Genomic DNA, 23,334 nt, shown 5'->3' on the forward strand with positions numbered 1-23,334 from the left:
CATCTAAAAGTTCTGCATGCAATTTCAGGGAGGAGGGTGTGTTACTAATAAGAGATTCAGAGTGTGGCAGAAAATCAATGAAGTAAATAATTATATAAAATTGTTTTCTAAATTATGTTTAATTTCTAGGGGAACAATAAACTCAAAACTAGAACAGAAAAAGAAACGTATCTTATTTCTCTAATACAGAATGACTAAGAGTGCAAATTTTTTAAAAGAGAAGAAAATGTTTGCTATGCTCAGTTTATTTCAGTTTTTAGTATAAACCTAAATGCATTTGTTAAAATCACAGTCCCTTTGACATAACAGATATTGTCTAGTTACACATTTTTTCATATAAATATAAACTAGATTTAGCTAAGTTTACATTATGAATTATTAGCAAAAAATAGAGAAATTTACACATATTGAGAGGACAAGTAAACAACACCTAAGAACAACTTAAAATAAAAACACTTACCAACTATTTCATGATCAATGTGGTTTAGATATTTTTTACATACATATGGCAAGGTGGACGCACAATCCCGACTCCTCCAGGCACTTGGTATAAATGAACTAAATGTTCCACAGTGATCTTCAACAAATGGCTCAAAATTTACCTCTGAAAATAATACAATGAGTGTCTTTAATATTAGAAGCAAAAGCAGTTAGTTTAATATATATTGAAATGTGGTTTCAGCATCGGGGGACAGCGTTTCTATTTGTCATATATAGTAAATCCTATAAGATGTTATATCCTATAAGATGTTATCTATGATTTTGCAGTTACAGTCCAGGTATGTTAATTAAATGATTTCCCAAAGATTCCAAAAGACCCACTTTTATTATCTTAAAGTAGAGAGATATTTTGCAATTTGTAGCTATTTTTAAAACAGCAGACTGGAATCTTGGCTTGCACCCAAATCCTCTTGCAACTTTGGGTAAAAAGCTTATCTTCCTGGTCCCTATTTTCTTGTTTGGAAAAGCTTGTCTTAAAGGAATTCAGTCAGGCTAAAAAATGTTTATAAACTACTCTCAAAAAAGCATGTCCTATGTGCATGGGAAATGCTGCTGTGTAAGGCTGCGGGATGATGCCACGTGACGAAGGCAAAGAAAACACTGCGGGTACCTGGGCTCCAATTCAGATAGTTGAGCGGTGTTCCATCAGACCACTGCCAGCCAGCGTGTTCATCCAGCTGATTGAGGCCCATCCACACCTCCACTGTTTTACTGCTCATGTGCTCTGAAATGAAAATTACGGAGCTTCAAAAAAAAAAAAAAAAAAATCCAGTGTTACACATCTTTCTTGTTCTCCTATTCCTGGATCATGGAGTCAGAAACTAATCCCAGTCAATGACGGGAAAGGTGCACAAAATGCACGTGGTGCTTCTGAGTGATAAAGCAGGCTCCCACCATCCTGAGAAACAGAGCAGGCTCACTGACAGCCGTTTTTCAACCATGAATGCTTCATGCAAGTACCCAGAAAGGTTGCCTTTCAGGGTTGTCTATCTAGACAAGGGTGCATGGTTGCATACTTGAGGCCATCTTACTTGAGTGAGCTCAGGAACTTAAAGCTTTAATAGAGTGGAGGAAGAGGTGTGCAGGGTCACTCCCAGAAAGTGAACAGAGGCACATCTTCAAAGGTAAAAAGGTGTGCTGAAGTAGATCAGGGAGGGGTGTACAGTGTGACAGCCACCAGGAGTTGTCCGCTCAACAGGAGGGACCAGAGTGTCTCAGGGGATCCCTAGCAGGTTGGGACCTAAGGCTGTGTGCAGTGCAAACTGGAGGCTGCTTCCACAGCTTGAGGTGGGAGAAGTCTAATGGCAGGCTGGCTCTGTGGACCCTCCTCTTAACCAGTCCACTACAACTTGCAGTTTAATGTGATAGCATTTTTGTTATAGATACTATGAATAAAAACATGCATTGACATACAGAAAAACATAGTTATCAAAATTATAGAATTATGGGAATTTTTCTTCAGTTTTTCTTTTTGTGCACCTAAATTTTAAACATTATTCCAGAACAAATAGGTACTACTTATGCAGTAAAATTTTGGGGGGAAAAAAACCAAAACCCAGTGTCAGAAACATAATGAAAGTGGCAATTTCGTGATGCTTTGAAATGTTGCCATTTACTTGTTTAATCTATAAAGGAGAGCACTGTTCGCTTACAATTCACCTGATTCAGTGCCCAATTTATTTTTAGTCAGACGCAGGGGTCCTGCCTGAGATTAAGACCCTGACGGTTAAGGGTTATAAACAGGGTGACCATATGCCCCCATTTTCCTGGAAAACTCATGGTTCATGCTGGTATTTCCAGAATAATTATTAGTCACAGTCCCTTTTACTATCAAAAGAATCTCAGTTTGGATGATAGACTGTATGATTACCCAGGTTGTGAAGGTCACTGTAGTCATATAACAAGGCTGCAGCATCCTCACTGACTAGATATTTCAACACAATTGTTGAGACTCCTAGAAATCAATAAACAGAAACAGCGTACTATACACGGGTTTCACCCTTCCAAGTTTCTGTGGCATTCATATGGAATCTCTTTCTAATGTCCATTTGATTATTCCTTTCAATAGCACCATTCGATTGAATCGTTTAGCAGGTCTTATGATTATAAGAAATGGATTGACAGGGCAGGGAGAAATTTTCACGTTTCACATCCAGGCAAGTGCCAAGTAATATGTTAAAATCTAGTTAAAATATTAAAACGTTAATTATTCTTATCTTAGAATTTTTTTTGAATACCCATTGTGCAATTGTTTTAATAATGCAGATAAAAAATCATTGTGCAATTTATAATCTGTGTCTGAAGGCACAAAAAACCATCTATTTACCTTTAGGACTAAGCTGGCCCACAATACTGTAATAAGAAACTCGAATTTAAATTCCTTTGGATATTTCTTGGCATTCATGACAGCTTAGATAATTCCTTGTACCATAGTATATGTTCACCAGAATTAGCAAGAAACATTAGACTATTTTCATCATTAAAAAATACCTTGGTTTGAACAGGTTTCTGTCTTTATGAACAGACTTCTGTTTTTCCAAACAATTCCCAAAGACTAATTATAGAACTGAGGTAGTTAAATCAAAGTCCCTGACATGTCTTATTTTTTTAAATGGTTATTCAAATTTGATGAATAAGTCCAGACCTTCTCATGAGAAATCCTGGCAGTTAAGATAGATAATTGTAATTCATAAATGGCATGTAAACTTTTTATATAAAAACCATTTCAGGCTTAAAATGATTTTGAAAATTGATGTCTTCCTGCACTACGACTTACTCAAATCAAATTCAATAATAATTTCTGACTTTTAGGGTGGGCACACATTGCTCATTCATTTCTTACAATCCTTCTGGAAGATATTAACGACTTACAAAAGCTTTAAAGTGTGCTTACTTTTCCATCCAGTGAACCCACTTCTGCAAACTTATAGACAAATAATTGGGGATGTATGCACAAAGGGTTGTGCAGGGATGGTTTATAATATCAACAAATAAATACATAACAAAACAAATAGTTTTATCAATATCTCTAATATATTACCACTAACCTATACTACTATGTAACCATTAAAAATTATGATGTAGATCTATATTTGCAGATATGGGCAAATGTTCATTATATGCAGGTAAATAAAATAACCAGATTACCAAACTGTGTACATAGTTGTTGTTAAATGGGTAACACACACTGAGTGTTTGTTATGTGTGCCAGGCACTTTTCTATGATTTCACCTGTATTAAAATATGTAATCCACACCAGGAATTTGCATTGTTATTATTTCCACTTGGTAGAGGGGGAAATTGAGGCACAGAGCAGTTAAATCACTTGCTTGAGTAACCCTGCTACTTAAGTGGTAGAGGCAAGATTCAAACCCAGGCAGGTGGCTCCCTGCTCCTAACCTGAGCAGGTGGTTAAATCACTTGCTTGTATCACTGTGCAATAGCTGCCATGTTTTTATTTATTTTTATTTTTTATTTATGTATTTATGTATTTTGATATGAAGTCTCGTTCTGCCACCCAGGCTGGAGTGCAATGGCATGATCTTGGCTCACTGCATCCTCCACCTCCCAGGTTCAAGTGATTCTCCTGCCTCAGTCTCCTTAGTAGCTGGGACTACGGGTGCATGCCACCACGTCCAGCAAATTTTTGTGTTTTTAGTAGAGACAGGGTTTCACCATGTTGGCCAGGCTGGTCTGGAACTCTTGGCTTCAATTGATCCACCTGCCTTGCCCTCCCAAAGTGCTGGGATTACTGGCGTGAGCCACTGCACCTGGCTGCCATCACGTTTTTATGTAATACCATTTTTTATATATACTGTGTATGTACACATGCATTTATATGTTTTTGCAGAGAAACACAGTCGTCTCTGGATTACAGAACTATGGGAACTTTTTTATTGGTTTTTCTTTCTATATACTTGAATTTTACAAATTATTCTAAAATAAACACGGACTACATATGCAATAAAATTTGAAAAAAATTGGTATCAAAAACTGTTAATGAAAGTGACTAATTTTGTGATATTTTCTAATGTTTCCACAAGTTTTTAAAGAGGTGTATGTACACACATACGAATACATTTAATCTATAAAGAAGAAGTAAGAGCAGAGTTTAGGCAATGAGTGAAACATAAGTCTTAGTTTATCAGCACAATTCTTTTAACATATTATTGTCTACACTGTTAGTTAACATATATGTGCTTTTGCTTTTCCCACTAAATTTTAAGGTTTTGTTTTTGGGACCCACCAGAAGGCCTATGATGTACCTGCACATGGTGAATGATATGTAAGATTTTGTTTAATTAATAAAATGCTTAATGATTTATTAATGGAAATGGAATGGCTAAGATCTCCAGAAGAGCAAGAAATAGCCCTTAAATTTAGAAATCTTCCTGATCCACTTGTTAGAACTGCAACTCTCCTGGGTCCCTTGCTGTGGCCTCAAATTCTCTCCTCCAAGGAGCAGAAAATAAGAAAGACATCACTGGACGCCAAATGGAATCACTCAAGGTTCATGGAAAAATTTTGGGTGAGACTTTTGGGCCATATTAAGGAAAGAAAAATATTTTTTAAAAACTTTTTGTCAGAATATATTTTTGTATATGTGAAAACAGTTAACAACCGTCTTTTATCGTGTCAATATCAATGTGCCTCATCCACCTACTTACCCCTTATGAAATTTTCTTCAGTTTCATCTGTAATACTTAACAGCGCACCTCCTTGCATCTGGCACGAAGAATGTGCCTCACTCCAAGACAGAGATGAAAGCAGGTTGAACTGGTAGCAAATGTGTGAATTGAGGTCCTTCTCCCAAAGAGTATCACAACCTACTTCTGCAGAGGCTGGAAACAATGGCCATTAAAAACAACCAAGTCTTATTTTACCTATACAGCAACATATTTCTAAGATAAGTCTGAATGGAATTATTCCATCTTGCAATCTCTAAAACTTCAGTGCCTTATCTATTCTTGATTTGGTCTTTATGATAAAATCTGCATTGTTATCCCATTGCTAAGATATGGTTAAACTCTTTCATGATTTACCTAAAGAAATATAAGAAATCACCAATGAAGAAGCTATGATCCTTTCCAGAGTAATAATAGGAACCAGTTTTAAGAGAAGGAAATAGAAGCGAAGTATTTGTGAAAATAAGATCTAAGTTCTTTTGTCATTTAGAACTTTATATTGAAAACTTGTGACTTTAAATGTTCATTTTAGTAGATACAAATGTTATTTCAAAGGCATTTCTCCCTAAATACAAAATGCTAAAATAAAACGATACAGTAGGAATATGAGTCAATAGTAAACACCAGTTTTCAAATAAACATCAAGCACTGGAACACTGACATATAGTTTAAGAAAGTTCTTTCAGCCAAGAGGAATAGAAGCAAGATCCACTTGTAAGACACTGGCTGAAGATTGCATAGTGTGCTCAAAAGGAAATTTAATAAAGTATGAAATGTGGAGCTGAAGTCTGAAGTTTTTTTTGAAATAACAGAAAATTAAGACTGAGTTTGGGTGCTTTTGCTAACACTTAAAATCAAACTCCAAGGTGAACTAAGTAGCCACAATAACGACCAGAAACCAAACTCAGACAGAGAATGTCAGAATACAGAGAATGTGAGCCATACTGCAGCATGACTGAAAATGACTGACAGGCAACCAGCTGAAGTCTAGGACGGCCTTTCCCAAAGTGTGATTCCCAAAGTAAGACAACTTTAAGAGGCTCCCCAAGAAAATCTGGACACAATGCATACATAGCGTTCTCTGGGAAATTCACAATGAACATTAGCATATTCAAGGCTTTGAGAAGTTTTGTAGTAAAGAAACATGCTTACTGTTAATTTAGTGTACTTCAAACTTATTTGACAGTAAAATCTTTTTTGTTTGCTTTTTTTCCTCCCTCACAACACTTAGTTAGATGGTCCCCTTGGGAAATGTGGAAAGTTTATTTTCATGTCTGGTTGCAACACACATTCCAGAGGTTTTAAATCACATATAAATCTAAGGTTGTCTATAGAGTTTCCTGACTGATACATGTGTTTATAGAAGGATCCAAGATTAAAGGAAGGCAGAAGACAAGGCTATCACCAAGTAACACTGAAGGGAAGGAAAAGAAAGAAAGGAAAAAGAGAAGGGAAATTTTCAGTAACCATTTTGCCCAGGTGGCTGAAATTTCCCCATTGAGATGGAATCCTTAAAGGTTGTTTTCAGTTAAAATCCTAGGCCTTCCCTGAGAAGGACACTATACTACTACGTGTTATGAGACCCTAGTTCAGCCATACTCATCCACCATGACAGCTGAGACCATGATGGGGGAGCGGGGGTGTGTTCATAGTTTTGGCATGCATAAGAATCATTTAGGACAGTCACAGTGGCTCATGCCTGTAATTCTAGCACTTTGGGAGGCTGAAGCGGGAGGATCACTTGAAGTCAGGAGTTCGAGACCAGCCTGGTCAACAAAGCAAGACCCTATCACTACAAAAAGAGAAAGAAAGAGGCCGGGTGTGGTGTCTCATGCCTGTAATCCCAGCCCTTTGGGAAGCTGAGGCAGGTGGATTGCTTGAGCCCAGGAGTTCAAGACCAGCCTGGGCAACATGGTGAAAATTTTTTTAGTGCTGACATGACGCCACAAGTAGAAAATTCTACACCTGACCTCCTGTGATGGGTTTTGGTCACTACTTTGTTTCATGCACAGAATTATTTTAAATATTGTATAAAATTACCTTCAGGCTATGGGTATAATGTATATAGGAAACATAAATGAATTCTGTGTTTACACTTGGGTCCTGTGCCCAGGAAATCTTATTATGTATATGCAAATATCCTAAAATCAGAAATCCAACACACTTTTGGGCCCAAGAATTTTGGATAAGCGATACTCAGCCTGTATAAGAATTTGTACTTCTGTACAGGCAGACACAAGTCCTTTCTCTGCTTCTCTAGGATAGGCTGCATGGCTGCATGTCCCTCCAGGAATCTCATTTGTAGGTTGTAACAAATGGAATGAAAATGTTGTCATAGACACTGTGATGTGCTGCTCTCTAATGATTGCTTTGGCAGAAGAGTCTCTTTGCCCAATGTCACTCTCCCTTCCCAAGGGCAGCTGACACCATGACTGGTCAATGTAGTGGTATACTTAGCCCCTGTATCCCAACAAGGAGCAACTCTGAAGGGTCACCCCAGCTTGAGAACTCTGAAAATCAAAGGCTGATGTCTCAGGTATGTTTATTATTCTTGAAAAATTCTAATCTAAGGGCTAAAATACTATTGTTATATTCTTTACATCTTTGATTGTGTTTATATCATCTCTTCTATTGCTAAATTATGAGCTCCAGGGAAGCAATTGTGTCATATATAACGTTGAGTCTCCTATTATGTGATGAGAGAGTACCAAAATCTTTTTCATGGTGTTATAAATAGATGATTTTTCCCTCCTAAACTACACCTCTTTTTTAATGAACTGAAGTGCATATGTAGAACGACTTGGGAAGTGTTTCATCCTCTTCTAATTTCCCACTTAGTGTCATGCACTGAATCTAGCCATTAATGTATATCTTGTTTAAGGCCATCAATGACCCCTGTGTTGCCAAATTCAGCAACTGTTAGTTTGAGACTTTATCAAACAAGGCCCTTCATCAGCACTTGGCAGGCTGAGTTCCCTCTCTGTGCTGATTTACTCTCTTTTCTTGACTTCCCATGCCTGGCTACCCTTATACCTCCCGGGCTGCCCCCTTTCAGTCTCCCTTGCTGATTTATTCTTCTCTACTCAAATAAATGTTGGCGGCCTTAAGACTTGGCCCTGAGCCCCCTTCCTTTCTATTCTATACATTCTTTCTACACATGGCTATCTAACCTGTTCTCATGGGTCCATTTCCTATAACTTCCAAATACATAGAGACCATTACATCTACCTACCTAGTCCACATCTCTACATCACTGACTCACATGTAACATGTGCAAACCTGAATAGTATTTCTTTTCCAAATGTATATCTCCATAAACTTAGCTATGCATGTTAGAAACATGGAGTCTGAATTAATGTCTCACTTTTTCTCCTAGCCTCCAAATTCTTAGGAGTGAGAAGTCCTACTCCTGGTTAAAAACCTATATGTGATTCTTGAGGCCTGACCACAGGCAGTTACAAAGGCTTTACCTGGTAGGCCTCATGTGGGAAAGCTGCCCCTACCCCAGACTTGGTGCTGAGCTGGCACACTGCAGTTTCTAAAGAGAGTCATAGTTAAGGGTTCAGGCCCCTCAAGCCCATCATGCTCTGTGTTATTTGCATTTCTGGTGCAGGTGCTTTCCATTCCTAGGTCTCTTTCTATGTGAGGCCTTGGGCCAAGGTCCTCTTCAGGTGCCTCTGCTGAGGCTGGGATGGAGTGGGAAGGAGGGGAATCTTGAAGACATTTTTTCCCCACTCTGACTCAGTGCTCCGTACTTTTCAACTCCTAGCTCTTCTCTTCCCCTCACCTTACCCCAACCCAGAATCTATACAACTGAAAAGCCTTTGTTGTTGTTTAGGGTTCTCTCAACGGTGAGCTGAGCTGAACTCCACATCTGTGCTGATCCACTGACCCTCGATGGCTGTGCTGTTCCCTGGGGAAAAATGGAACAGGGGGAGGTGGCGAATTCTTCTTTTAGTCTCTTTGTTATACCATTGTAGTGAGTGATCAACAGCTTAACACCTTCATTTTTGGCTTGTTGCTTCAATCAGCTACTCCAACACCTGACAGCTCTGCTGTCTCCAGCCCAGCTAAGCTCCTGACAACTAGGTCCTGTTCAGTTTATCTACAAGTTAGAACTTCAATACATCCACATTTTTCCAATCCCCTTGCTGCCACCCAACTGAAGCCACCACTACTCCTGGCCCAGACTATTACTTTAGCCTTCTACCTGGTCTCCAGGATTTGCCTATCGCTCCCTTCCAAGCCATTCAGTATAATGGAGCCAGAGTAATCCTTAAATATATATTTTTTAAATCATCACTCCCCTGCTTAAAACCCTTTGATAGCTTTCTTTTGCACTTAGAATTAGGTAAGTCCTTACCTTTATGACACTCATGGACTCTGTCTGCCCTTTCAGAGTGTCTTGTTTCTCTCTCCTTCAATCACTGTACTCTTGCCACATTGTCTTTCTTAGATGGCAATAACCTCTTTCCCCCCTCAAAACCTTCAGATATTTGGCCAGTGACATGCTGAGGGCTGCGGGTGGAGGAGCAGTCAGCCTGGACAGGTGGGCATATTTTATCACTGACATTGTTTGGAATTGTTAGAGCATGTGCCTGGTGACTCAAAAGCATGCTGTCTTTTACTTGGTTTTATTATTATTTTTTAGTTCTATTTAAACCATATACCCTCTTTATTGCCTGCATCCCATGCTGACCACTCCCTCTCCCCTTCCTTTGCACATGTCTGTGTCATGCATCTCCGTGTGAATATCTCATTTCCCCACTTTCCATTTTGACAACTTCTACTCATCTCTTGGGCTAGAGTTCAAATACAACTTCCTCAGGAAAACCTTCCATGACTCCCAATTTTAACTTTGGTTTCTCACTTGTAATACTGTATTTTCTTAAGGTAGAACTGATGACAAACTGTAATTATGTATTAATTTGCATATTATACTTGAATGTGAATTTCATCAGGGCAGGCACTATGACTTTCACATTTCACATTCACGGTTATAACCCCAGGAGCCAGAGAAGTCCCTGGCACATAGTAGGTGTTCAATACATGTTTGTTAAATGAATAAATGGATGAATGGTCTGTGAAAATGGAGGTCAAGGTCAAGCATGCATTGTTGTAGAAGTCAAGAGGAGACAGTGCCCTGAAGAAGGTATAGACAATTCTTTTGCGAATTCTCTTTATGTAGAGGACAAGAGAGAGAGGTGTTTTCAGGAGGCAGAAATAGGGATGAAAGAATTGCAGTATTTTTAAGATGTTATTTTAAGACTCGCACAGGTCTAACTGCTAAGGAAAAGGGCCCAGCAAAGAAGCACCCAGAGGTGTGCCCTGGAATCACCTAGAAGTTTGTTAAAACACAGATTACTGGGCTACACTTCTAGAATTTCTGATATGATGGTCTAGGGTGTGACTGCTACTTTGTGTTTCCAGCAAGCTCCCAGGGAATTCCAACGCTGCTGGAACGGGGACCACACATTGAGAACAACTGAGATACAGGTTGGAGAAGGTTGGATGGGGCACTCTAGAGCCCAGGTGGGGAGACTTGGCCCACACAGGAGGAGGAACATCATCCTCGTGCATAGAAGGGAGGAAATAAAGATGGGCACAGACGCAGGTAGGCTTAAAGGTGAGAGAGCAGGAAGTTGCCAAACTGCCTGTCTGATGGATCTTTTTGCCATTATGAGGTAGGAACTGAGGTCACCTAATGAGAATCAGAAAGGAGATTGGAAGTTAGGGTTAGAAGTTAGAGGAGAATAGAGACGTTGGCAGGGTCATTGTGGGGTGTGAGAGCTGCATGACAGAAACATATAGCATTGCTGATCCATGTTGAGGGCTCAGGAGAGAGCAGCCATACCTTTGTTGTATCAGCCTGCTTGTTTGTCTTTTTGTGGAGGGCGGGAGCGGGGGCAGGCGGGCGGCGACAGAGTCTTGCTCTGTCACCAGGCTGTAGTGCAGTGGCGCGATCTTGGCTCACTGCAACCTCCACCTCCTGGGTTCAAGCGATTCTTCTGCCTTAGCCTCCTAAGTAGCTGGGATTACAGGTGCCCACCACCACACCCAGCTAATTTTGTATTTTTAGTAGAGATGGGATTTCACCATGTTGGCTATGCTGATCTGAAACTCCTGACCTCAAGTGATCTGCCCGCTTCAGCCTCCCAAAGTGCTGGGATTATAGGTGTGAGCCACTGTGCCCAGCCTAAATCTGCTTTACTATATCACTCGAGCAACTGATCAGAATTATATAAGAATAAGGTTCGAGGGCAATCATATCATTTCACAGGTTGGTATCGCAAAAATATCAAATTAACTAAGTGTGATTCTGCAGCTCTGTAAGGCACACAACCAAGAGAGACCAGAATGGCCCATAATTGCCTCTAAACAAACCCAGAGAGATTCCTGTGTGTCATCCTTATTGCTGAATATGTTTTATTACATCGTTGACCACTGGCATATTTGTGTATGTGTTTATGAATACTGCATTTAAATTTTGCTCATTTACAATCAACTTTTTTTTTAAAAAAAAATGTAGCATCATTTTACACTGAGATATTTTTTAAAATTTCCCACATAAGAAGGATGAGATACAGCAGTACAGACCTTTACTTTATTCTACTCATTCTTCTCTGTCCTATCCACTTGTTGACCCCGTGGAAAGAGCTATCAGCTTGCTCAGGTTTCAATCTCTGACACGTCATTTTGAGTTATATTGGCTACCGGGAGCCAAAAGTAACGAGAAAGGAAGAAAACTGGCACTGAACAAATAAACATGCTCTCTGCTGGTTGTGGTAAAGGTCAGGAGGGCTGGAATCTGGCAGGCTGTCAAGCAGAGGAAGCTTCTGAGCTGTAGAAGGCTGAACAAATAGATGGTCTGGAGAATAAAAAGCTTGGAGCACCACTGAACCCAGGCTTCCACTGGGAAACTGTCATTGGCTATAAGCGACAGAGGATGGTGGCAGGGTTCTTTTCAGAACCTTAAGGAGAATATTGTAGTTTTTTTTTTTTTTAAGTCCCTAGTATTAGAGCCATGTGAAGTATGTGTTAACTTTATTAGTATTGGTTCATTTATTTGGTTTTAATAATGACCTCTATTGGGGATGGAAAAGGAAAGAGAAGAGATGGTGCAAATAATATGACAATAATAAAAATAATATGACATCTGTTTCAGGAATCCAAGGAGTGTAGAGATTACATGCATACACACCTACATGCATACATTCAGATTTAAATAGAGAAGGCTGGTGATCTGACAGTTATAAAATAATAAAATGCTTTCATGCTGGTTGGTGAATAGCCACTGTTCTGAGCTTCTCTATTACCCCCACTACCCAGGCTTCCCTGCACCCCACCCCCACATTGTAGCAGCTAAGGGGTTAATATCAGCAGAGAGCCTCTGGAATTCCCAACCCCCACACTAAGGTCTCCACTGCGATTGACCAATAGCCCATACCATATTGGCTGTTAAATGTATTGATATTATCCCTGTATATAGATGTATATTGCATAGAATTATCTCCATATTATTGCTTGATGATGAATTATCTGCACCAGGATCACCTGGGGCACTTTTCAAAAATGCAGATGGTTGAGTTTTACATACTGCACCCGCTGCATCTCTGGAAGATGGGCCAGGATATGCATTTAAACTACCTCCCAGGTGATTCTAGGGCATTGTCTCAAATACAGCCTGCATTTTCTGGCATACAGCAAACCTGTCTTCTCTCTAGATGCCAAGTTCCTTAAAGGGAGGATCCTAAGTCCTAAAACTCTTGGCATTCACCACTATGCGTAGCTTAGTGCTTGTTGACTTACAACACAGAGGAGAAATCATGGATTCAGAAGTGTATGCTGAAAAGATAAATTGGGTTTGATGCTGCTGCTGCTATTGCTGCTGCTGCTTCTGGCCGCAATGGTTAACCCTTGTGAGTACTTACTATGTGCCAGATATTATGAAAAGTGCCTTGAATGCCTTGAATGCCTCATCTAATTGAATTGCACAATAATCCTAATAGGTACTGCTATTATCTACATTTTATGGCTGAGGAAACTGAGACTCAGAGAGATGGAGAGAGCTTCCCAAAATTTCATTGTTGGGAGGAAGCAGGACTCCAATCTTGGCCTGTGTGATTATTTCAAAGCTTATACTCTTTCTTATTTGCTAAGCCATACTAGCTCTTGGATTAGAAAACAATTCTACAGAAACTTTATAAGTTAGATTCTTTGGGGTTAATCTCTTCAACTTGCTTTTGCTTCAAATTTATTTGTTGCATTTTATATATGTGGAGGGGAGGCAGGCATGGGAGATGAAGACTGTAAAAGCTGTACTCTCTGACTCACAGAAACAAAGGGAAAGGAAATTGAATATAGAAAGTAGGAGGCATATATAAACATTCTCTAATACTTGGGAACAATTGGAAACTTTTTAGCTAAATAAAAATAAAATGAAATAATAAGGCACTAACTGAAAAAAAAAAGTTAGAACATTGTCACTGCCATTGAACTTTGAAAATCAAGTTAAGAAAAGAAAAAAAATGAGGTTATAGCCAGAAGGTAAATAGTAAGGAAAGGGAGTCAAGACGAGAATCCACTGTCAAGAAATAACGAGGGCAATTGGGATTTTAGAAAGATCATCAAGGGGCCAGCTGGTGCCTGGGCTTGACAATGGGTGAGACAAGCAGCCTGGATGTGGAGAAATTAAAGCAGCTCATAAGAGATAGTGGATTGAAAGGCTAACTGGGCTTCACATGCAATCAGGTTTGTTTTGAAGTATCCAGCCAAGAAGCCAGGATCAATGAGATCGCAGAGTATTATAATTTGATTCTGGTTAAAACATCGTTATGCACTGAGCTTAATGAAGAATGGCTAATTAACATCTCTTGAATGTACAGCAAAAAGAATATGCATTAGAATTGTCTTTTCAAGGCAAAAACAAACCCCAAATCAAAGTCTGTATTAATAGCATCAGGGTGCTTATTCAGACTTCAATATATCAATCCCAGTGCTTTTGTTTAGATACAGATAACTTTCTAATCATCTTTGATTCATTCATGACATACAGAGAAGACAAAATTTATTCTTACTGGGATCAGGGCAAAAGCCCCACTTTTCATCTCTTTCATAACGGCTTGTCGTGGCACACCACAGTAAGTCATCTTCCCGACCTTCACGGGTACATTCATGATGCCACTGATGGTTATACTGGAAGGGAAACATACATGGCATCCCGTGGGCGTTGCCTTTGATTGTATGCAAATCTAGGAGAAAGAAATGTACAAAGTCAGATAAGTATGGTGTCAGCTTTATCTTTGCAAACTGCTATATATTGAAAGCATTTCTTATGGACTGAAACCCTCTTGGGGCAGAAACTCACTACAGCAGAGTGAGCCCTCAGGTCCTCACTGTCTCCTGTCAGCAGAGGTGTGAGACCGAGTGCTGGGCTCGGAGGAAGTGCTGACACATGGTTTGCTTATACATTTATCTACTTGTTTACTTGTTTACTTACTATGGTGAGCTGTCACAGTAACATTCATATTGTGGATGGATGAGAAAGAAACTTTAATGGAGATTTAACTTCATAATACCTTCCAGTCGCCAAATACATCAGCCATTAGCATCTAAAGCTCAATAGATTCATAGGCATTTATTAGCTTATTCATTCAATAAATATTTATTGAACATTTAATGTACTCAGTACTGGGGATACAACAGTGAACAAACCAGCAAAAGTTCCTTTATGTGGAACTTCTATTCTACCAAGGAGAGAGAAAGAGAAAGCAAATATACAAGTAAACATACAGTATCATTGCAGGTAGCAGTGCCATGATGAAAAATAAATAGGATGAGAAGACAGAGTGGGGTGTGTGTGTGCGTGTGTGTGTGTGTGTGTGTGTATGTGTGGGACAGGGAGAGAGAGAGAGAGAAAGAGAGAGAGAGGAAGAGATGGGGTGGAGGGGCACAGGGCACTACTTTGGACAGGATGGGCAGTGAAAGGCCTCTGTGAATAGGAACTGGGTAACCTGAGAGTGCAGGTCTTTAGAAAAGAGGTGATCCAGCAGAAGGAACAGCAAGTAAAAAGAACCTGAGACAAGAACAGGTGAGGGGTGAATGAAGAAGAGGAAGGAGGCCCTCTGGGAAGGGGAGCCAGGGACGTACTGGAGTGTCAGCGCACGTAGAGCAGTCTCCCTGCCATACTGTGGGCTTTGGCCTCTACCCTGAGGGTGGGGGCAAGTCTCTTGCGGGTTTTGAATGGGAAAGTGACAGGATCAGATTTACATTTTTAAAGAACCACTGAGGGTACAAGGGGGCAAACAGCTGACATGGGGAGAGGGTGAAGTGAGATGGCTGGCTGGGTGGCTTCTCAGTAGTCTAGAGCAAGCTGACCATGCAGACGTGGCCTGCTGGCTGCCTTTTCAGGGTATTGCAATACTCGGCCATTCTTGGCCTTAATCAGGAATCAACAAAAACTTTTCATGACTCAACTGGGGCTGACAATGGTATGTCCTTGGGCAAAAGGACCAGCAGTAGAGAGCCCCACCTCTTTCCCACAATTGGCAGGGGCTGACCTGAGCTCATGACATGTTACCAATCACCAGCCTTAGCAGTTAGGGCTATTTAGGAACCGTAGGTATTTCAGGACATGCCCTTTTCTTTCAGTCCCCTCCTTCTACTCCGAAGCATATGTTCCCCAGAATCTTCCACTGCGTGCACCATGAGTGTGGGTATGTGGCTAAAAAGTTAACATAAAGCAAAATATCAAGTTCCTCTTCAGAACTGTAGACTGATATTCAGAGTGCTGGTTTGCAGCACTTGCTTTATTTTAGTGAGTCCTGAAAATGCCTGGCCCTTGGCTCTGTCTCTTTTTAATCATTTCTTCTTCAGGAGTTCCTTGCTCTGCTTCCCAGGACCATACAGAATTCTTAGGAGGATACGCTCTTGTGAAAGCATAATTCTACAGAGCAGCACGAGGGGAGGGGCTCCGCCTGTTCTGTGGACCTTTGTAAACCAGGTGCCTAGTCCAGTGCCTGATGAATGTGGTGTGGATTTGTTAGCAGTGCTATATAAAAATGTGGGATGAATGGATGGATGGATGGATAGATAGATGGATGGATGGATAGAGTGAGCTACCAAACAAACCCTGAGGGACAGGTTTGAGATTTTAGAATTTAACTATGTAACTTTCATTTTTTTTTCTGTTTAGAAATGACAAAAATAACCATAGAAAATGAAATTCCCCTCTAAACCATGCTTCCCCATCAACCATGCTTGGCACACACCAAATAACCCCTGACAATAGTCTGTCATTTATCTTCAAGTGACTTGCAACATGATTATCACATGAATGCCAGTCAGCATCAGGAGGCATCGGAGGTGCCCTGGACACATACCTCCATAGGTGGGGATGAGTTTTTACAATAAGAGAAATGGCGGCAGGGGAGGAGAGGTTATTATATTTGTCATGACAAAAGTCTTCTAAGATCTTTTCCTTCCACCTTCCTTTTCTCTCTCCCTCCTGTCTGCTTATTCTTTCTCCTCCTTTCCATTGATTCCCAGAGTCAGTTAAATGTTTTTCCTCCCAATACCTTTAAATTCTGAGAAGTTCTGCTTCTGTAGCAGAATGTAGTATGTCCATTCTGAGACTCTCATAACCCTTTTACCATAAGCAAGGAAGCAACTAAAATGTATTTAGCAGAAGTCCCTTGAGGGTCCAGGCTTTGTGTACTTCCTTCACATAATGCTTTACAAATCTTTACTTATAGGCAAACTTTAAAAAAACACCATTCCCTGAGTGCTTCTTTAAATTATTTTTACCTTTGTGTAGATATTCACAAATGTCTCCACCACCTGACCCATAAGAAATCCACTTATGAAAATACTTCCGTGAGGCCACCACTGTGTTGTCATGCGCCACCTGGACAGAGTACTGCAGCGGGCCTGTGATCATCTTCCTGTCACAGCGCCACCGCAAGGAAACGAGGGTGGAGTCACATTCATATAAGCTTAACGGCTGCTCTGGGGCGGAGAAATTCAGGCCCAGGCAACCGCTGCCTCCTATGTTAAAGAGGCCATGGTTTGAAACCCATTTCCACAGCATGTGCTTGTTCGCTTGCTTGCAGTTCTCCAGGGTCAGTACCGATTTACCTGCTTGAATGCATTTCTTGAGACTCTCACTTTGGATAACAAATATTCCTTTATCTGAAACAAAAATCAAAGACGTGGCATGAAATTTTCATATATAATTAACTAGCGTCATGAGGATCTCAGTGTGCATATCTAAGTGCGATATGCGACAGTTGCCGGCCATTTCCCACAGATCTGGAGTTGTTGGGCAGGGTCCACCTGAAGGGCTTTATTTGAATAAAACAGAGGAGTTTCTTGGGAAGCATAAAAGGTCTTACTGAAGCTAATGGGAGAGCTCTGATCTAAGACCTCATTGGCCATATGGGAACAAGGGTTACCTGTCAATACACTCAGGTCTGTTACTAACAGAAAAGGTGTGGTCACACAATTGGTTAGAGAGAGGGATTGGTAATAATATTCAGGGCTCCCGGGGAGGGGCACTGGGTGCCAATGGATATGACAACACTGTCTTTCTCAGACAAGTGCCTGAATGTTAGGAACACAGCTGCTGAATCAAGAGTCACTGAATGAAACTCTCTACCATCAAGTTCCTATAGAAAACCGAAAGGCTATCAATGAAATGTTGCTTTGTGATCTGATACAGGATTCAATACTGGTCAGAACACAATGTTTCTCAGGAGTACAAGGGTGGAGGTGGGGACCTCTTGCTATGGGGATAGACTTTTAGTAGGAGACGGCTTGCTGGGTGGGGCAGGGAGAAGCAGGTAGATGCCCAGGCCACTAGCTATGGCACCACACCTTGAAACACAAGACGTGACGGACCACCATTACGGTGGCAGAAACCACAGGCCACATAGGCAGGTGGAGAAAGCAGGCATTTTGTGATATGCCCCTAAGCTCTCCTCCCTGGAGCTGGAAGAAGGGATTTGGGTGAGTTTCTTGTGGAAAAGCTGTGGGACCCAGCTGGGGAATACATGTTAGCTGCCAGCCTGCTACCTGACTTAACCCAAGTTGCGGGCCTGGAAGGCACCTAGTACCCAACAGTTATGAACTCGTTTTCTCACAGGCTTTTTGAAGATGGAAACCAAGTCTCATTTCTTTGGTCTAAGCATGGAGTGTGCTGGGCACATGGTGGAAATTCAGTCAGTGCTTGCTGTTGATGAAACACACTGGCTGCTGCTGCTTCAGCCTTTGGCTGCTTAAGTCACCTCAGTTCATGTCTGGTCAGGCCCAGGTGCTCTTTTCTTCTCCCAGTAGCTAGGTTCCCCTCTTCTATTTTACTTCCTGTCTATTCTTCAAAACTCTGAAGGGACAAGATAGGGTTCCCTCAAATGTCTGGGGTTTAGGGCGGGTCATGTCATGGAGGGCAGAACAGGTACAGGCAGAGGCTTTGGAGAGGTTTGGGACAGTGCAGGACGGGCCTCCTCACGGATCCACAAGGGAACAATGCTTCATTCTGGTAAATGTTCTTTTGGTTTCTCCAAAGTTAATCAGCTTGAGGAGAACTGATTTAGAGTAACCAAAATCACTTAAGATACTGTTTCAAAAAATTGTCAGTGTATTAATAAATGCTATACCTCATTTAATAATTGATGACCTTACCTATAGCCATAGATTTGAGGAGCTGAATTAGTTGTCAGAGAATTGCTTTGATCACCATACATCAGAGCAAAAGAGAGGGGGTGGGGTGGGGAAAATGAATGGTTTTAGGGAGATTTCATTTAGATCAGGAAATTTGTTTTCCTAATGAGGGCCTTGTCTGCATGGTTATTAGTAATAGTGATTCAAAATCAAATCCACCTCTCGTCAATGTGATATGGAGTCCGATAATTAACCTTCTGTCCAACTCTTCTTTTCACCTTTTCATGCCTGGGTAGAATGTTTACCTTAATTTCTGCTGTAACCTACTAATTACTTTCTAGCTAACCTAGAGTTCATTAATTTTTCATTAAAGGATAATTATTTTACTATAATGGTTTTGTAGTTCAGCTTCTACCTAATATATATGTTCAAATGTATTATAAGCTCTGCAACGTACTGACTGTGCCTCAGTTTATACACCTCAGATAGGTGTGTAGATGACTGGCTAGTGGTTGAGAGCTCTGGAGTCACGTGGAGCTGTCACAGACCTGCTGTGTAACTTTGGGCAGATTGCTCCATCTCAGTGAGCCTCATCTTTCCTCCTTGAACTGGGAATATGTATGGTACTGACCTCTTAGGGATGTTAAGGATATTCCATTGAATAACCCATGAAAAGCACACCACACACTACCATGAAAAGCCTCAGGAAATGGGAGCTATCATTATTATTTTATTCCTCTGACTTCCTGATTCTTGGTCTATAGATTCAGCTGCAGATCTGGTTGAACCTACAGAGTGCTAATCTCAGCATCCCTCAAAGGCTTCTCCTCTTACACTGTTAGCACAAAAGCTTATTTTTACTGCAGTTTCTGCAGCACACAGTGGGTGCAGACATTTTAGTTTTAAACAATCCTGAGACACCACGCTATCACCTTTTATGGAGGAAAAATACTCTCCAAACAACCAGATAACAAAATCTTTGCCTCCTTTGTTCAAATATGTGTGCAATGATGAATTAAGAGCCTTCATCTGTTGATTTTCTGCATTACCCACCTGTAAAGTCTACACTGTAGGTTTTTTAATAGGAAAGAGAAAAATACATGGTGTTGACAAGCAGTGTATAGATGGGGGAATGGGTGGTCTGTGAATAAATGGACATGAAAATTACAAACCTAACATTTGGGGTGAATAAATATTCTGTGGGGTGGTGGGTTTGAAACAAGGTCTTGCTCTGTCACCCAGGCTGGAGTGCAGTGGCACTGTCATGGCTCACTGAGGCCTCGGCCTCCCAGGCTCAACTGATCCTCCCACATCAGCCTCCTGAGTAGCTGGGATTACAGGTGTGTACCACCATGCCTGGCTAATTTTTTGTTTGTTTGTTTTTGGTAGAGACGGGATCTCAATATATTGCTCAGGATGGTCTCAAACTCCTGGGCTCAAGCAATCCTCCCACCTTGGCCTCCCAAAGTGCTGGGACTACAGGTGTGAGCCACCATGCCTGGCCAATAATGCTTTTAAACTTCCAAATTAATAAATGTTAAGAGAGAAAGAGTGGCAGAAATTGGAACTTCTGTAATCATAAAAATATTTTATAAATAAATATTTTTAAATTTTTTTAAATTTTAAAAATATTTATAAATATTTATTCATAAATATTTATAAAAAATAAAAATTATTATAAAAATACCTTTCCAAAGCAGAAAGTATTAGACACACCTAATCCATTGCTGCTTAATTTTGGGGTGCTACTCATATTTCCACACCAGCTGCCTTTAGGAAATAGCTTTAGAAAAGTTCTTCAGAATGTGCCATAGGCAAGTAGCTCTGGTTCACCCATAATAATCAACATGCTGCCTCCAAATATACGAAGTTAAAAAATGACTTGAGCCCATTTTTCCATTAAGTTGTAATAGAATATGATCCTAGCACTGTTAATCTCCATAAATTCACTGAAGAGAAAAGAATTACTTTCAAATAGACTGTGAGGAGACTTAATATAGGTATCAATATTCTGATTGTTATTATATGCACATAAAGTCTCTAACAAAACTATAATGTGAAAATAAGCCACCAATCCTTAGTGTGTATAGTTGTTGGATTTTTTAAAAGATGAAAATCAGATGTGGGAGGAATCAAGATTGATTATACATGTCAAGGACATCAGTTCTGCTTGAACACTGATTAAGTGATTAATGAAGTACTGCCAGAATTACTAAATCTCTTTGCAGGAAAATGTTATTATACGTCCCTTCATAATTATAAGTTTAGGAGGAGAAAAAGGATTGAGTTATCAGAAGAAACTTATAAGCTAATTTCTATCCTTTTTTTTTTTTAAATAAAATCCATGGAAAACAGTGGTTCTACTTTCTACTTCTGAGTTCCTTTAGGAGGAGATCATTTCAGATCCACTCTTTGGCCCCATAAGATAATGTGTACTCTTCTAAGGAGCGGGAGGAGAATGTTTCATTGATCAACTTTTAAACCGAAGTTTAGGGTATTACCTTTATGACTGCATATGGAACATTCATTCATTCAACTAGCTTTCATTGGATGCCAGCTACTTCACAGACACTGGGTAAGATGCTAGAGATAGAGAGAAATTATTTGCCTAAATATCTGTTCTTTGAAACTGTATATATTTGTTCTGGAATCATGGGAATTTGCCTAGCTAATGAAAAGAAGGGAGTTCCATCAGTTCCAAAGAAAACATTATAATTGCATTTAAAATAAGCCCTTAATGGTGGGGCATGGTGGCTCACACCTGTAATCCCAGCACTTTGGGAGGCCAAAGCAGGTGAATCACTTGAGGTCTCTACTAAGAATACAAAAATTAACTGGGCGTGGTGGTGCGTGCCTGTATTCCCAGCTACTCGGGAAGCTGAGGCACAAGAATCACTTGAACCCAGGAGGTGGAGGCTGCAGTGAGCCAAGATCGTGCCACTGCACTCCAGCCTGGGGGACAGAGCGAGATTGTGTCTCAAAACAAACAAACAAACAACAAATAAATAAAACAAGTTCTTAAAAACAAGTGATAACACTTATAAGTGGGAGCTGAACAATGAGAACACATGGACACAGGGAAGGAAACAACACACACTGAGGCCTGTGGCAGGGGCAGGGGAAGGGAAAGCATCAGGATAAAGAGCTAATGCATGTGGGCTTAATACCTAGATGATGGGATGATAGGTGCAGGAAACCACCATGGCACACATTTCCCTATGCAACAAACCTGCACATCCTGCACATGCATCCTGGAACTTAAAACAAAATAAAATAAACACTTATTTTAAAAGATTTAAAAAACCAAGTGATAACCAATAAGAAAAAGAAAATAAACCCAAATTTAAGACCCTGAACTGGCTCTTCAACTGATGTCACATGTGAGGTGGACAAGACTCCTCAGTGTCACCAGACTCTGAGCAGGGAGTGTGCACACACATGTACTTGCCTACTTTCTAGGGAGGACAAAGCAGGGCAGTGCTGGAAGGAAGACAGGTGTGGCAGAGGAGACTCACTTCACCCATAAACCCCGAACCATGAACTTCAGAGCTGGATGGAACTGTAAAGATTATTTAACTGAACCATTCTTTCACTTTTTTTTTTTTTCCAAATCCATTTTTGTCTTAGAATTTATATCTATCTACTATATTCAGTCCAGGTGTAGCTTTGCTTACATGCATTCATTTATAACTTAGAAAGAAGAAAATAAACTGCTATAGATTGTTGCCAAACATTTTGAAGTAGGTGACTTGAAATTTCAGACGACAAAGATCTATCAAGTGCTTGATGTGGCATGGTTTGGGAACCCTGCAGACAGAAGGATATATATGTCATAGTGTTTGCCTGCAAGGAAGTCACATTCTCCCTTGGAATCCCTGAAATGCACAGAAAGAAATTATACCCTAATGCCAAAATATATTTTGACATAGGAGATATAAACAAAAGGGGGTGCCATGAGGTTGGAGTCTAAAGCCTGGGGCCATTATTACAGTTTGATCTGTCTGTGTGAACAGCAGACTGGAGGTACCTACAGGAAGTTTCTCCTGAGGCTCCTGCACTTGACAATCTGTACCCCTTCTGATCACCTCTACTTGCCTTTAGTGTTCCCTTTAGCTTTAGACAGCTCTTCTCTTAGAACTAGCTGAATGAAGGTTTGAAGTGTTAAGTAACATAAGATTTGTACTTTAAGCCTTTGTGAAGTTTCTGCATTTTTAACAAAAAACACTTTAAAGAAACAATAAAACAACAATTTTAATGGTGGCATTTTAGGCAAACAAAGGACTTTCTGGTATTCAATAAATTACACCATGAAGGTGTTCACCTAATCCAACTATACACATAAAGTCAGTCTCTGTGCTGCTCCATTAAGGGAACTGGAAGGAAAAGTTCCAGTGCATGGTTTACATCAAGTGCAATGCTTAAGACAAGCTATTAGAAAGCCATAGCATGCAGGCTGCAACCCAATTTCAATCTCCTACCCCAGTCCATAGGT

At 40.3% G+C, this 23,334-nt stretch overlaps 1 protein-coding gene across 5 annotated transcripts in view; it reads right to left on the minus strand.

Moving 5' to 3' along the window:
- PLA2R1 (phospholipase A2 receptor 1) overlaps positions 1 to 23,334 on the minus strand; it is a 127,502-nt gene that overhangs the window by 92,643 nt on the left and 11,525 nt on the right. For 4 of the 5 annotated variants that reach the window (XM_054477948.2, XM_063647564.1, XM_054477950.2 and 1 more), the window contains exons 2-6: positions 16,992 to 17,375; positions 14,264 to 14,437; positions 5,169 to 5,342; positions 1,112 to 1,225; positions 461 to 604 (exon numbers count right to left, since the gene is read on the minus strand). In XM_054477948.2, coding sequence (XP_054333923.2) covers positions 461 to 604; positions 1,112 to 1,225; positions 5,169 to 5,342; positions 14,264 to 14,437; positions 16,992 to 17,375 — 990 coding nt within the window. The remainder of the gene's footprint in view (positions 1 to 460; positions 605 to 1,111; positions 1,226 to 5,168; positions 5,343 to 14,263; positions 14,438 to 16,991; positions 17,376 to 23,334) is intronic. The other variant, XM_063647563.1, reaches the window with a different exon arrangement.

This window comes from Pongo pygmaeus, chromosome 11 (genome assembly GCF_028885625.2).
Source record: "Pongo pygmaeus isolate AG05252 chromosome 11, NHGRI_mPonPyg2-v2.0_pri, whole genome shotgun sequence".
NCBI classification, from domain to species: Eukaryota; Metazoa; Chordata; class Mammalia; order Primates; family Hominidae; genus Pongo; species Pongo pygmaeus.